Here is a 15,429-nt window from a genome sequence, read left to right as displayed (position 1 = left end):
AAATTCTCCAAGCCAGGCTTCAGCAATATGTGAACCATGAACTTCCTGATGTTCAAGCTGGTTTTAGAAAAGGCAGAGGAACCAGAGATCAAATTGCCTACATCTACTGGATCATGGAAAAAGCAAGAGAGTTCCAGAAAAACATCTATTTCTGCTTTATTGACTATGCCAAAGCCTTTGACTGTGTGGATCACAATAAACTGTGAAAAATTCTGAAAGAGATGGGAATACCAGACCACCTGATCTGCCTCTTGAGAAATTTGTATGCAGGTCAGAAAGCAACAGTTAGAACTGGACATGGAACAACAGACTGGTTCCAAATAGGAAAAGGATTTCGTCAAGGCTGTATATTATCACCCTGTTTATTTAACTTATATGCAGAGTACATCATGAGAAACGCTGGACTGGAAGAAACACAAGCTGGAATCAAGATTGCCGGGAGAAATATCAATAACCTCAGATATGCAGATGACACCACCCTTATGGCAGAAAGTGAAGAGGAACTCAAAAGCCTCTTGATGAAAGTGAAAGTGGAGAGTGAAAAATTTGGCTTAAAGCTCAACATTCAGAAAATGAAGATCATGGCATCTGGTCCCATCACTTCATGGGAAATAGATGGGGAAACAGTGGAAACAGTGTCAGACTTTATTTTTCTGGGCTCCAAAATCACTGCAGATGGTGACTGCAGCCATGAAATTAAAAGACACTTACTCCTTGGAAGGAAAGTTATGACCAACTTAGATAACATATTGAAAAGCAGAGACATTACTTTGCCAACAAAGGTTCGTCTAGTCAAGGCTATGGTTTTCCCTTGGTCGTGTATGGATGTGAGAGTTGGACTGTGAAGAAGGCTGAGCGCCGAAGAATTGATGCTTTTGAACTGTGATGTTGGAGAAGACTCTTGAGAGTCCCTTGGACTGCAAGGAGATCCAACCAGTCCATTCTGAAGGAGATCAGCCCTGGGATTTCTTTGGAAGGAATGATGCTGAAGCTGAAACTCCAGTACTTTGGCCACCTCATGAGAAGAGTTGACTCATTGGAAAAGACTCTGATGCTGGGAGGGATTGAGGGCAAGAGGAGAAGGGGACGACAGAGGATGAAATGGCTGGATGGTATCACTGACTCGATGGACGTGAGTCTGGGTGAACTTCAGGAGATGGTGATGGACAGGGATGCCTGGCGTGCTGCAATTCATGGGGTCACAAAGAGTTGGACATGACTGAGTGACTGATCTGATCTGATTCATTGGAAGGACTGATGCTGAAGCTGAAGCACCAATACTTTGGCCACCTGCAGGCCAAACCCACCAACCTGTACACCCACAGCAATTGTAATTAAACCACAACAATAGGACACATGCAGCCCATACAGGAGATACCCCGGGGCACCTGGCTCCAGTGACCAGAGTGGATTGTGCCACTGGGCCCCATATGACATAGTCAGATTCATAGATTCTGCGGAAAAACTGGTGGTTGCAGAGAGAAGAGAAGTGAGAAGCTGGGAAAAATAGATGAAGGGGGTTAAAAGTTACAAACTTCTAATTATAAAATGAGTAAGTTACTGGGAATATAATATATAGTCAATAATATTGCAATAAATTTCTGTGGTGACAGAGGGTTACTAGTCTTTTCGGGGGGCGGGGGGACTCATCTTATTGTAATGATCAATTTATGTTATAACTAAGCATCAGATCACTATGTCGTATACCTGAAGCTAATAATATAATATAGTATGTCATCTATTCTTCAGTGAAAAGAAAGAAAGAAAATGTGAGTTTACTTTTTTCCCCCAATGAGCCTAATGCCTTCCACATGAAACAAAGCATTAAAAATCTGTGAAACTGAGCAAGGAGATTAAGGAACATGGATTTTGCATTTTAGGACAAGGCTACAATATATAGAAGAAAATGTATTTTAATTTTGCTCCAACTGTTCATGAATCTCAGTTAAAGTATTAATATCAAGTAACAAAATTAGCAGTGAAAAGTCACCAGCCTTTCACATTTTGCTTATTGAAGTAGTCCTTCTTTTTAATGTACCCCATGAACCTACCCTCTTCATTGACTTAATCATATTTTTAACCACTTTTCTCAGTAATGTTTTTTTAATATAAACTTATTTATTTTAATTGGAGGTTAATTGCTTTACAATATTATATTGGTCAGTAATGTTTTTGAGTTCTATAATCTTAAACATTTGGATGTCCAAGGGCCCAGACCTTAGATTTCCTTATGTTCACTTCCAGCCTCATAGTATTAATACCATCTCTGCACTGAGGCATGAATAGACCTCTCATCTGAACTTGATAATAGTGTACCAAAATGTTCATGTGACATCCTGCAGGTAATTAAATGTTTAATATATTTATCCACCATATATCTAAAACTGAATTCCAGATATGCCCCATCAAAATTACTGGCAATTATTCTTATAGTTTCTAACAAAGAAGCTTGAACTCTCTTCTTTTTACCTCCATCACAGGAAGGTACTTATATAGCACCTTTATGACAAAATGTATTGGGCTGCATATCACATCATAGCATTTACAATCCTCTAATATGCTATATAAATTACTTGGTATTTTTTGGTTTGTTATCATTCATTCCTACTGCCAAAGAATGAGGGTAGATATAATGCTTTTTGGATGTGATTATCTGGGGCCTGAGATGTGCACTTGGTTGCTGGTCTGAGAAGTGAGATGACTGGAATTAAAGATGTTCCCTAAATTCCCAAGGACCATTTCCTCTTTTTGACCTGTAATTTATGAATCAGGTACTGAGAATGAAAGGGAGTGGGGAGACTATGAAATAAAATCTTACAGATTCTTAGAAACGGTTGTGCCATCCAGCCACTTCCAGGGATGACGATCCCCTTTTTTCTCTAACCCAATCCAATGATTGTATTTTATTTTTGATTGAATGAAGACCTGTGGGAAAATTAGAATCACTAGCATTATTCACAATATCAATAATACAGTTTACTACAGGGAACTCTCATAAGATGCTGGACACATTTGTTTTCAAATACCCCTATGACAAATAGAGTAGGCACTAATTTCTCCATTGTGAAGAAAAGAAATGAAAGTGGAAAGGCCTCATGAATGAATCACTCTATTCCTCGTGTCTGGATGAAATATATAAAAGGATGAACATCATGGACTTTAAAAGTCCATGTAAAATAGATTACATAGGTAAACATGACTGCTCTAAACCTAGTACTTCTCTTCATCATAAGATACTTTAAAGAATACAAAAAGACAAGTCTGAAATCTGCAGATTTTTGTAGTGATTTAGTTTGATGAACAAATAAAATATCCCTAAAAATCAATAAGAAAGCAAAGTTAATCAATAAGAAAAATAAGCAAAATTAAGAACAAGAACCTATATTTCAAATAAATAAAACAGAGGCACTATAAACATGGAGATATAACAAGCTCACTAGATATCAGGGAGATGCAAATCAAAAGTACAAAGATTCAATGAAGCTCTAAGTCCAGAAACTTCAATGGCAGGAATAAAACTGAAGAGAACAGAACTGGAAATTACAAGAAAAAAATGGATTAAAACAAACTCTCGGGGGTAAAATAAAACTCATATCACTTGGGAACTGATTACAACTGAGGTTCAAATTGATCAAGGAACTTGTAATCTGTATCTGGATATTTGTATTTCTTTGGCTTCATATCCCACTACTTAGATAGTAAAGACTGATTCATTCATATTATTATTATGATAATATAACTTTCATAAATAAGAAAACATAGGGCTTTAAGCTGTACTTCATAAGACACTAACAGAAATAACATTTCCAGGACTAAATATTAAGAATTAAATTCAATGCCTGAATTAAATCAGTAGAAGGAAATCTACATAATCTGTTAGATAAGCTTTATATTCTCAAATCTTATAAGTGATGGCAAATGTAATCTAGATTTTCTCTTCCAGGAAAAAGAAGCTTCCTCTGTCACTCAGGATTATAAGTAAGGTAAAAATTCATTTTTGAAGAATCATTCCAGCTAGTTCATTCACTTTTATTTTCATTCTATATTTCCTATGATCATGAAAATAAAAAACTCATCCTTCTCTACAAATGTGTTCCTTCCCAAACACTGATGGTGGAAGAATAGCACTCAGTACAATGAGATGTTGTCTCTTTTAAACTGTTTGTATCATTGAAGGCAGTTTTTCATTTGCCCTGAATTAGCCCCTAGCGGCTGAATACTGAGCAATCTGATGTATACTAAAATGTGTAGAGGCAACACATATAATCGAAAGACTGAAAATCATCCCATGGCACCCACATCCACAGGAAAGCTATTTCTCTAGGTTTAACAAATAATTCTTCCGAGTCTTTGTTACACCTGTGTCCCCTGCCCTGCAGGTAAGTCTGCACCCATATGGACCAGTGCTTCAAATCAAACTGATGAAATAACAGATAACATTGGAGGAAAAGCCTATACAATTATCCTAACTTAAGACATATGAACTTCTAAAGCACTTATTCTGATGTAGTAAAGTAAACATACCTGCTCCTCTTGGTCATCAATCTTAATGAGACTAGCGCCCAATTTTTGGCATGACTTCTTACTCTCCATCCAATTTTCCTCTGTTTTTGAAAAATAGTAACAGTCTTTTCCACAGCAGGACCAGCTTCCTTGACATGTACCATAGTCTTTAACTTGAAAATAAAAACCACCATCATCCACAACCTCAAGACCATTTAGAGACCTGCACTTTTCTGTATTTCACTGCTTACTTCAAACTGAATGAACTTTCCTGCATCCCCACAGTTATGTTAGCAATAGTTCTCCTGCCAAAGTCTGTAGGTAAGAATACTGTTGAGCCTGACAGACCCAAGGCCATTGTTAAGATTGATAAATCTTGACTTCTTGAATACAAATAGACTACAGAAAAATGGAGCAGTTCTCCCTGAAGGAAGAAATCCATCGGTGTAAGTATATAGAAATAGTATTAATTCCAGGCTTCTCTGTGGCTCAGATGATAAAGAATTTGCCCACAATGCAGGAAACCCAGGTTCAGTCCCTGGGTCAGGAAGACCCCTGGACAAAGGAATGGCTACCCAACCCAGTATTCTTGCTGGGAGAAACCCATGGACAGAGGAATCTGGTGGAGCCCAGGAGTCACATAGACTCTGACAACGACTGAGAGACTGAGCATGACATAACCATTAATTCCAAGGAATCTATATAGGTAAAAATTCATCCACAAGCACAAAATAATCAAAACAATATAAAGGGCTAATAGGAGCTTCTTTGGAAAGTCAGTGTTCAATTAACTATAATTGATAAAATTGATTTGATAAGAAAGAATGAGCATAATTAAAGGTCCTAACAAAGTTGAGTGTAAAGTTTTACAGTACTGAAAAGGCCTTTGAATTATGGTGCTGGAGAAGACTCTTGGGAGTCCCTTGGGCAGCAAGGAGATCAAACCAGTCAATCCTAAAGGAAATCAACCCTGAATAATGATTGAAACGACTGATGCTGAAGCTGAAGCTCCAATACTTTGGCCACCTGATGGAAAGAGATGACTCATTGGAAAAGACCCTGATGCTGAGAAAGATTGATGGCAAAATGAGAGGAGGGTGGCAAAGGATGATATGGTTAGATAGCAACACCAACTCAATGGACATGAATTTGAGCATGCTCCAGAAATGGTGAAAGACAGGGAAGCCTGGTGTGCTGCAGTACATAGGGTCACAAAGAGTAGGACAGGACTTAGCGAGTGAATAACATCACTGAAACGGTACAGTTCAGTTCAGTTACTCAGTCGTGTCCGACTTTTTGCGACCCCATGAATCGCAGCACGCCAGGCCTCCCTGTCCATCACCAACTCCTGGAGCTCACTCAAACTCATGTCTATTGAGTCGGTGATGCCATCTAGCCATCTCATCCTCTGTCGTCCCCTTTTCCTCCTGCCCCCAATCCCTCCCAGCATCAGAGTCTTTTCCAATGAGTCAACTCTTCTCATGAGGTGGCCAAAGTACTGGAGTTTTAGCTTCAGCATCATTCCTTCCAAAGAAATCCCAGGGCTGATCTCCTTCAGAATGGACTGGTTGGATCTCCTTGCAGTCCAAAGGACTCTCAAAAGTCTTCTCCAACACCACAGGTCAAAAGCATCAATTCTTTGGCGCTCAGCTTTCTTCACAGTCCAACTCTCACATCCATACGTGACCATTGGAAAAAGCATAGCCTTGACTAGACGGACCTTTGTTGGCAAAATAATGTCTCTGCTTTTCAATATGCTATCTAGGTTGGTCATAACTTTTCTTCCAAGGAGTAGGGGATAATTCCATGAAAAAAATCTGTCAGCTAACAGACTCAATATTTAGTACTTACCTGTGCCAAGTGGTAAAACCGAGTGATCCTCAGCTCCTGGTACAGAAACATTCCTTTCTCTTGTGTCTTTCGTATCTTGTGTATTGCACTTAGAATTTGTCTGAGAATCTTCAATCCATATTGTAAAATTAAGATAATCAATGGTTTCAATAGATCATTTTATTACAATAATTTAATTCTGAATTACAAAATAAACAATATTGACTAAATGAAAGTATGATCAGAGAAAATGTAACATTAAAATATTTTAAAGTGTCAGAACATAAAATTTATTTTTATATATAGCTATAAATTATAATACTTTAAGTATGTAAAACAGTAATCAACATTTATAAAACAGAGAATATAAACTGAAATAAAGGGCTTTTATGTCATATACTCTTCAAATAAAGATTTTGAAATTTGTGAAATTTAGTATTCACTATTTGATTTAGCATTTAATATTTTCATTTAAGGGTAACCTAAGGGATTTGGCTTTTTTTAGCACAAGTTTATAATGGATTCATTGAACACCTATGAGAAAAGAACTCAAAGGGCGACTTATAATATGAAAAAAGAGAGTTAAAAAACTCTGAGAGAAACAGCCATCTTTTCCAAAAATTCGTGCATAAAAAATGTAAAAGCAAGTGTAGGAACATTTTTCAAAACACTGGAGAATTTGTTACAAAATTGAGAATCGTTGTTTCAAACTGTGCTAACACTCATCACCATTCAGCCAAATGCAATGTCTACTTGTAAAAAAGCTCTAGAAACATTAATTGCACAGTCTCTTAATGTTCTTGGTTACAATAAATATCACTGTTGCTCTGATTCATTAATCCATTCCAATGTTTATATTTTGGACCTTAATTTAAAAGGCACACCAATACTTCTAGTTTCTAAATACTGCCATTTCTTGTGATTAGTAGACACCCACCTCCCTTTCCTTTTTGTCTGTCTAAGGCCACACAGGAAGCAACAGTTAGAACTGGACATGGAACAGCAGACTGGTTCCAAATAGGAAAAGGAGTATGTCAAGGCTGTATATTGTCACCCTGCTTATTTAACTTATATGCAGAGTACATCATGAGAAACGCTGGGCTGGAGGAAGCAAAGCTGGAATCAAGATTGCCGGGAGAAATATCAATAACCTCAGATACGCAGATGACACCAGCCTTATGGCAGAAAGTGAAGAAGAACTAAAGAGCGTCTTGATGAAAGTGAAAGAGGAGAGTGAAAAAGTTGGCTTAAAGCTCAACATTCAGAAAACTAAGCTCATGGCATCCAGTCCCATCACTTCATGGCAGGTAGATGGGGAAACAGTGGAAACAGTATCAGACTTTATTTTTCTGGGTTCCAAAATCACTGCAGATGGTGATTGCAGCCATGAAATTAAAAGACACTCCTTGGAAGGAAAGTTATGACCAACCTAGACAGCATATTTAAAAGCAGAGACACTACTTTGTCAACAAAGGTCCATCTAGTCAGGCAATGGTTTTTCCAGTGGTCATGTATGTATGTGAGAGTTGGACTATAAAAAAGGTTGAGCACCGAAGAATTGATGCTTTTGAACTATGGTGTTGGAGAAGACTGTTGAGAGTCCCTTGCACTGCAAGGAGAACCAACTAGTCCATCCTAAAGGAGATCAGTCCTGGGTGTTCATTGGAAGGACTGATGTTGAAGCTGAAACTCCAGTACTTTGGCCACCTGATGCGAAGAGCTGACTCATTGGAAAAGACCCTGATGCTGGGAAAGATTGAGGGCAGGAGAAGGGGATGATGGAGGATAAGATGGTTGGATGGCATCGCCAACTCAATGGACATGGGTTTGGGTGGACTCCTGGAGTTGGTGATGGACAGGGAGGCCTGGTGAGCTGCGGTTCATGGGGTGGCAAAGAGTCGGACACGACTGAGCGACTGAACTGAATTGAAGGCCACACAGTAGAGAACTGATTTGGGCAAGACTTCCAACAATTTGAAGAATAGTCTTTAGGCACATCTTAAAATAGCCAACTCTGATAGACATGTATCACTCATCTCATCACATTGCCTGCCCACAAACTTCTGAAAGTCCAATGACAAAAAGGTCACAGAACTGTTCAGATACAGATTAGTGCTGATCGACATTTACAATTCTCATCATCATTATGCTCTTCAATACTACACAATGTGTTTATTGAGTCACATTCTTTTCCTAATTCAATAGCTATTCAGTCTTTTCCTAAATTATCTATGACCCCTCCTGACTCTCTCTCAAAAGATGGCTTCATCTGCTATCAATACTTCACATAGAAACAATAGCCATCAAGCCTAAGTTCCCCTTACCTTCTTGCTTCCCTTTTTATAAACACACAGGTATCCATCAATCTATTGCAGAAAAAATTTGTGCTTCCCACTGAAAAAGTCTGAAATTCTTACCCCTAGTCTGTGTCAACTAAAAAATATATATATTCACAACTTAAAAGTTGAGAGTTATGTTTTATTCAGTGGGAGTTTTTCAGACTTCAAACCCTGGGAAGGAAGCACTTCAAGTAACTCTGAAAGAACAATCTGAAGAGGTGAGGGTGGGAGGGAGAGATAGGTTATATAGGAGTTTGGCAATAAAAGGCAGGTAGTCTAAATTTCAAAAGATTATTGTTATCTAAACAATAAAGGAAACTAGATATTTCAAATTAAGATTCAGCGTTTCTCTTTGTACAGGAATATACTAGAGTCTGGGCTCACAGAAATCACTCCTTTGATATGCATCTCAGCTATCTGGGGCCAGTATGCTGTGTTTTCATATACTAAGTGTCCTTGGGGCTCATTGTATGGAGTGGCTTCAGTCTGATGGCTGCTAAATCACAGGTATTCTTTTGCTTCCCTCTGGGCTTACCAGCCTACCACCCCTGATGCCTACAATCACTGATGATTGTGACATCCTTTGTTTACTGACATGGCAGGCAACATTTCATTTCTCATCTGGATATAATCCCCTATCTGATCTTTCCAGTCTACCTTGACTGGACTTTCCAGAATCCAGATCTGCTCATGTAATATGAGTTATGTTTTTCCTTAATGTAAAATACTTCAATTGTTTCCTTTGATTTTAAGGCAAATTTAAAATTTCTTAACATGGTACAAGGGCTTCCCAGGTGGTTCAGTGGGTAAAGAATCCGCCTGCAATGCAGGAGATATAAGAGATGTGGGTTCGATTTCTGGGTCAGAAAGATCCCCTGGAGGGTGGTATGGCAACCCACTCAAGTATTCTTGCCTGGAGAATCCCATGGACAGAGGATCCTGGCAGGTTACAGTCAATAGGGTCACAGAGTCTGACATAACTGAAGCGATTTAGCATGCATGCACACACCATGGTACAAAAGATTTCCATGAAGTTACATACCTAGCCAAACTTCCTTCTAGCCACTTTTTTTTTTTTGGTCCAAAACCTGAATGTTTCCAGCATGTACATCTGTCCCTTTTTCATATTATTCTTTACCTGAATGAGCCTTCTCTATCCTGAGCCTCCTAATTATTTCTTACCTTCCCTTTTTATCAATTATTAAATCCTACAGGAGAGCTTTCTTGACCTCAGCATGCTATACACCATTCATCTGATATCTTCATGCCATCATCCTTTATACTAATAATATTTTATTTTAAATACTGGTTCATTTTTTAAAAAATATTTTCCTTTAAACTGAGCTCATTGAAAAATGACTTTTCCTTTAATTTTTGTATCTTTGATGCCATACATAGTTCCTGATCCTAAGAGATCCTCAAAATTGTTTGTTGAATGAGTGAAACAAAGAATTAATGATCATGAGGAAAAGATATTGGAAACAAGCATTGTATAAGAATTTTTGAAAATTTATATGAACTATGTAAAATTTATAACATTTAATCATATAGAAAATAAATCATTTATTTTCCGTTGCAATTTAAACATTATTATCTTTAAGTATATAACAATATGCTTAATGTATATAATAATGAATGTAATATTCAAATAAATATTTTCCCAACTCTTTGGTCATATGGAAAACCTCATCATACTTGAAAAATAATTTCCACTGTGTATGTAAACAGCATTATATAATCAGCAAGATTTTTGTGCTATTACACTTATCACACTATTCTGTGTGGCATAAACACTCAGTGACAGCAAAATAATAAAATCATCATCATCAATATTATTATCAACACCATCCATGATCATTAATGATTTCTATACAACTTTATATCAACAGAAGTTCATTAGTTATAGTATCTCATTTTTCATCCTGACTCTTTTCACTCATAAGAAATGTGTATATATGGTACTCACACATATATCCTAAGACTGTGATTGCCAGTAGGAGAAACAAGCATACAATTCCCAGGATTATTGCAATGATATGCCATGGAGATTCTGTACAAAATCAAAAAGCAATATATATATATATAAATAAATAAATATATTAAGCATCAAGAATTTAAAAAAAAAACACAGAATTAGAACAAAATGGAAATTTGTTCTGGAGTTTAAAATTAATATCTATAATTACTGTGACCACAAATCTCATTACTATTATATTTTTATATCCCTCAGTATATAAGCGCTGGAAAAAACTGTTCAGAGTCCCTTGGAATGCAAGGAGATCAAATCTACCAATCCTAAAGGAAATCAACCCTGAATATTCATTGGAAGGAATGATTCTGAAGCTGAAACTCCAATACTTTGGCCACCTGATGAGAAGAACTGACTCATTAGGAAAGACCCTGATGCTGGGAAAGATTGGAGGTGGGAGAAGGGGACAACAGAGGATGAGATGGTCACATGGCATCACCAACTCATTGGACATGAGCAAACTCAAGGAGATAGTGAAGGACAGGGAAGCCTGGCATGCTGCAGCCCATGGAGTCACAAAGAATCAGACATGACTGAGTGACTGAAAAGCAACATATAAGGGTTTCCCTGGTGGCTCAGTGGTAAAGAATCTACCTGCAATGCAGGAGCTGCAGGAGATGCAGTTTCAATCCCTGGGTGGGAAAGATCGCCTGGAGGAGGGCATGGCAACCCACTTCAGAATTCTTGCTTGGAGAATCCCATGGACAGAGAAGCCCGGCAGGCAACAGTTGATAGTATCTCAACGAGTCAGACATGACTGAAGCAACTTAGCACGTATGCACACCTCAGTATATAAAGAACTAGGCATGTAATATCAAATATGTGTGGACACAATTTTGATTTCTTTTTTTCTTACTTAACATCATAATATTTTCAGAAAACAAGAAAACAAATGAAAAAGAAACTTTACCTTTCCTTTTATGACTCTGAAATCTTTTGTCCTTCTTTTTCTTTGAATACAGGATTTTTGGCTCCATGTATATCACTTTCTCCTGGCTCATTTCTGAGGTCTGAAGGCAAAGAACACAGCAAGAATCCTTTGCAGCATTGAATAAGGCATTTTAATAGCATTGAAAAATAGCAACATTTATCATGAAATAATAGAAAGAGCTAAATGAATGATCAGCATGCTAATCTGAAATAAGTGATGCCAAATAACTATTGATCTCAAAATATCAGAAAAAAAATACTTTTAAAATTTCTCTTTGTGATTACTTACAACAGTCTCTACATGATTCATTAACAGGCCATTACAGTTCATGGGTATGTTATGTTAAGCTTTTACTGTTTTTAAAATAAACGAATTCATTGCAACAATTTGGGAAATGGTATATTTCATTCTCACATAAATATCTAGAATTAGAGCTTCTCTTGCAAATTTGTATTTGGTCACTTAGTGCCTGTATCATGCCCAAACGGCAACCATAGTCTGAAACTGAATAGAGTAATCCCTCTTTAGGACAGACACACACACTCAAATTTGACAATCTTCTCAGTTTGAGAAAAAGGCAGAAATTGTGGGATTCAAGAGAAGGCATTTTAGGAAGTAACATCAAATAACTGAGGCATAATTTGTAATTCTAACACCACAGTTCAAAAGCATCAATTCTTCAGCACTCAGCTTTCTTTATGGTCCAACTCTCACATCCATACACGACTATTGGAAAAACTGTAGCTTTGACTAGAAGGACCTTTTTCAGCAATGTCTCTGCTTTTTAATATGCTGTCTAGGAGCAAGCATCTTTTAATTTCAGGGCTGCAGTGATTTTGGAAAAGAAAGTCTGTCACTATTTCCATTGTTTCCCCATCTACTTGCCATGAAGTGATGGGACCAGAGGCCATGACCTTCATTTTTTGAATATTGAGTTTTAAACCAGCTTTTTCACTCTCCTTTTTCACCTTCATCAAGAGGCTCTTTAGTTCCTCTTTTCTTTCGGCCATAAGGATGCTGTCATCTGCATATCTGAGGTTATTGAGATTTCTCCCCAAAGTCTTGATTCCACTTGTGCTTCACCCAGCCCGGCATTTCGCATGGTGTATTCTGCATAGAAGTTAAATAAGTAGGGTAACAATATACAGCCTTGACCTACTCCTTTCCCAATTTGGAATCAGTCAATTGTTCCATATCCGGTTCTAACTGTTGCTTCTTGACCTGTGTACAGGTTTCTCAGGAGGCAGGTAAGGTGATCTGGTATTCCCATCTCTTTAATATTCTTCCACAGTTTGTTGTAAACAAAAGTATTTAGTTCAAATAAATAAATATATATAAGTACAAATTAAAGTATATATTTTATATGTAATATATATTTAGTTCAAATATGTGTGTTATATCAGTGGCTTCTAAAATTACAAAAATATGATCCTTTGCCTATAATTAGTTTATATAAACACTTCCACAAAAAATACATAATGATGTCTCTTCCCTAGAAATATAAATAAATAATGACTATTTATTTAAGAGGAAAAACATTTTTCAAAAAATAATAATCTTCAAAAATTTTTCAAAATAAATTTTGAAAATAATTTTTCAAAAAATAATGTTTTTGGTAACTCGATAGAAAGAACCAGATAACTGGTCTTCCTAAATAGATTTTATTCTTGTTTCTTAAAATATTAATATCATAGTATTTCACCTTTTAATTTCTTTATAATTTGAGGAAACTTGATTTGAACAATCATCAAATGATAATAAGATGTATGAATATACTACCAACCATTTTGCAATAAATATTCTTTCTACCACAGTGACAAATTACAAAGTAAATACTTTTTCAAGGACATATTTTCCTAGCTCACTGATTTTTATTTAGTTACTTTATAATTCAATAACTGTACACCCAAATAACAAGAAAATACATTTGTTATATAAACCTGGGTATATTTTAATGGAAAAATAATCATATTATCCAAACACTTGAACTTTTTCCATTACATTTAACTTTAAGACAAGGGAGTTCAAGCTTTGCATAATTAGTTGCTAACCAGTTGGCTGCCACCCCTAGAGGTGAGAGGAAAAAAAAAAACCCATAAATGTATATTACCTTAAAAAGAGTTAAATATTCCCCAAAACATTTGAGTATATTTAAAACTCATATTCGGCATATTAAATATTTTGATCCATAGGGTCAAACAGGGTTAACATTAGATATTAATTAACACGGACCCCAAAGTGAATTCTTTCTTGCAATGATACAAAATCCTTGTAACTTTCTACATGGTCTCCCACTAGCAAATTCTCCTTTACCTGCTTTATCCTTCTTTGTTCAACAGCGTGACCCACAGTGCCTGATGGTACCTGTGTTTATGCCTTGAGATTTCACCAACAGGAGGAAAAGCTTGGTCAGGAACACAGCTAGGATGAGCTCACTCTGCTGGCCTTTCACTTCTGCTTTGAGACTAGGAGGTCCTTGTTGAAATGTATGACTGGCCTTAGAGAGACAATGTCAGAGAAAAAGATAGCCAATGATCAAACGGCCTTCAATATTCCCACACAGAAAGTTTCCACTGGTGTCAGTATCTCATTTACTCCACACTCTGTCAGACAAGAGTCACAAAGAACTAAAGCCCCAAATTGTGAGGACATCTGTAGATCAGTTCAAATCTGAACTTTAGCAGTTACCATAAATCTGAATTAAAATGGTCATCTCAGGATCTCATGAGATTAGAAAATGGTTAACAACAAAATAAAAGGTTATATTAATAAAAACAAAAAGGAAATAATATCCATGTTCTACCTGACATGATTCATACATTTTTCCTTTTAAAGAATGAAGGTAAATCCCTAATATATATATATATGAGATAAAAACTGTAAAAATAAGTAAAATTTTTGTCAAAATGTACTTATGTCACATTTTGCTTATTTTATGTCACAAAATGTTTATGTCAAAATGTGCATAAGCAACTTATATCTTTAACAAACATTTTGATAACCACATTGCTTGACAGACTGCAGTAATAAAAATACATACATAACTGGGCTGGCTAATTTGAATAATAATAGATTTCTAGTTATTTCTTGTCTTCTCTTTAAATTATCTAAAGGAGGAGATTTTCTGTTTAAATAATAAATAGAAATCAAGAAAGAAACAAAGCAACAGACTCAAAATGTTGAGTGGGGTTGAATGTAGTCCTTTTAAGGCATCAAAGTAAAAAATCATCTGTTCTAGTTATAGCCAAAATTGTCAGAGCATGTATTTATAAATTATGATTTGTTTAATTCAGTGAATAGTTCAATGCCCCATTTAACCCTAAAAGTGTGTGTTAGACAGGAACAAAAGTTTTGTTTTGTTTTTTTTATCAACCACATTGATCTGTGCATCAAAGGACCCTTATGTCCGATGCTTTAAAATTCTTCTTAGAAATGTATAGTAATAACCAAAACCCACTTCTATGTCAGCTATATGGTTTGAAGTCTTTTCAAAAGCACTTTTCCATGGTTTATGTTTCCTTCCCCCATTGCCTCCAAAGCAAAACTGTCTTATCTCCTTTAAATAATGGTAGCACATTTGAAAATTTCTACCTTTTGTCCTTGTAGGTTTGTCTTTGACTTATTTTTCTTTGCTAGGATCTAATGGGTTGCTTTCTGGGAGGAGGTTTCTGACATAAATAAAGACAACAAGGAAAGTGTTCTAGAAATTCTCCATGCATGTGGACTTTCTCATAAGGGCAAAGCTTAGTTTTTAGGCATATTTGTGTGCCATGAACTTCGAGGCTCATGGATGTAAT

The 15,429-nt window shown here is 36.4% G+C and overlaps 1 protein-coding gene across 1 annotated transcript; it reads right to left on the bottom strand.

Annotated features, from left to right (window-relative positions):
- Nucleotides 1-1,776: 1,776 nt before the first annotated feature.
- On the bottom strand, nt 1,777-12,988 carry LOC139183198 (C-type lectin domain family 7 member A-like). Its single transcript, XM_070790088.1, has 6 exons — nt 12,601-12,988; nt 11,612-11,711; nt 10,639-10,722; nt 6,355-6,462; nt 4,525-4,676; nt 1,777-2,925 (listed from the first exon to the last, which is right to left on the bottom strand). Exons 1-6 carry the CDS (start codon nt 12,640-12,642, stop codon nt 2,815-2,817), a joined length of 597 nt encoding a protein of 198 aa, XP_070646189.1. The 5' UTR covers nt 12,643-12,988; the 3' UTR covers nt 1,777-2,814.
- Nucleotides 12,989-15,429: the final 2,441 nt, after the last annotated feature.

Source organism: Bos indicus, chromosome 5 (assembly GCF_029378745.1).
Source record: "Bos indicus isolate NIAB-ARS_2022 breed Sahiwal x Tharparkar chromosome 5, NIAB-ARS_B.indTharparkar_mat_pri_1.0, whole genome shotgun sequence".
Taxonomy (NCBI): Eukaryota; Metazoa; Chordata; class Mammalia; order Artiodactyla; family Bovidae; genus Bos; species Bos indicus.
Note: the sequence above shows the minus strand (reverse complement) of the source record. Positions and strands in the feature narration are given on the sequence as shown.

Excerpts from the sequence above, each read along its gene's own strand:
- LOC139183198 (XM_070790088.1), bottom strand. The coding sequence starts at position 12,642 with ATGGCCGAAAGAAAAGAGGAACTAAAGAGCCTCTTGATGAAG. Across the intron at positions 11,712-12,600 it reads TAAAGAGCCTCTTGATGAAG|ACCTCAGAAATGAGCCAGGA; the intron begins GTGAAAAAGGAG and ends CTTTGCCTTCAG. Across the intron at positions 10,723-11,611 it reads TCAGAGTCATAAAAGGAAAG|AATCTCCATGGCATATCATT; the intron begins GTAAAGTTTCTT and ends GATTTTGTACAG.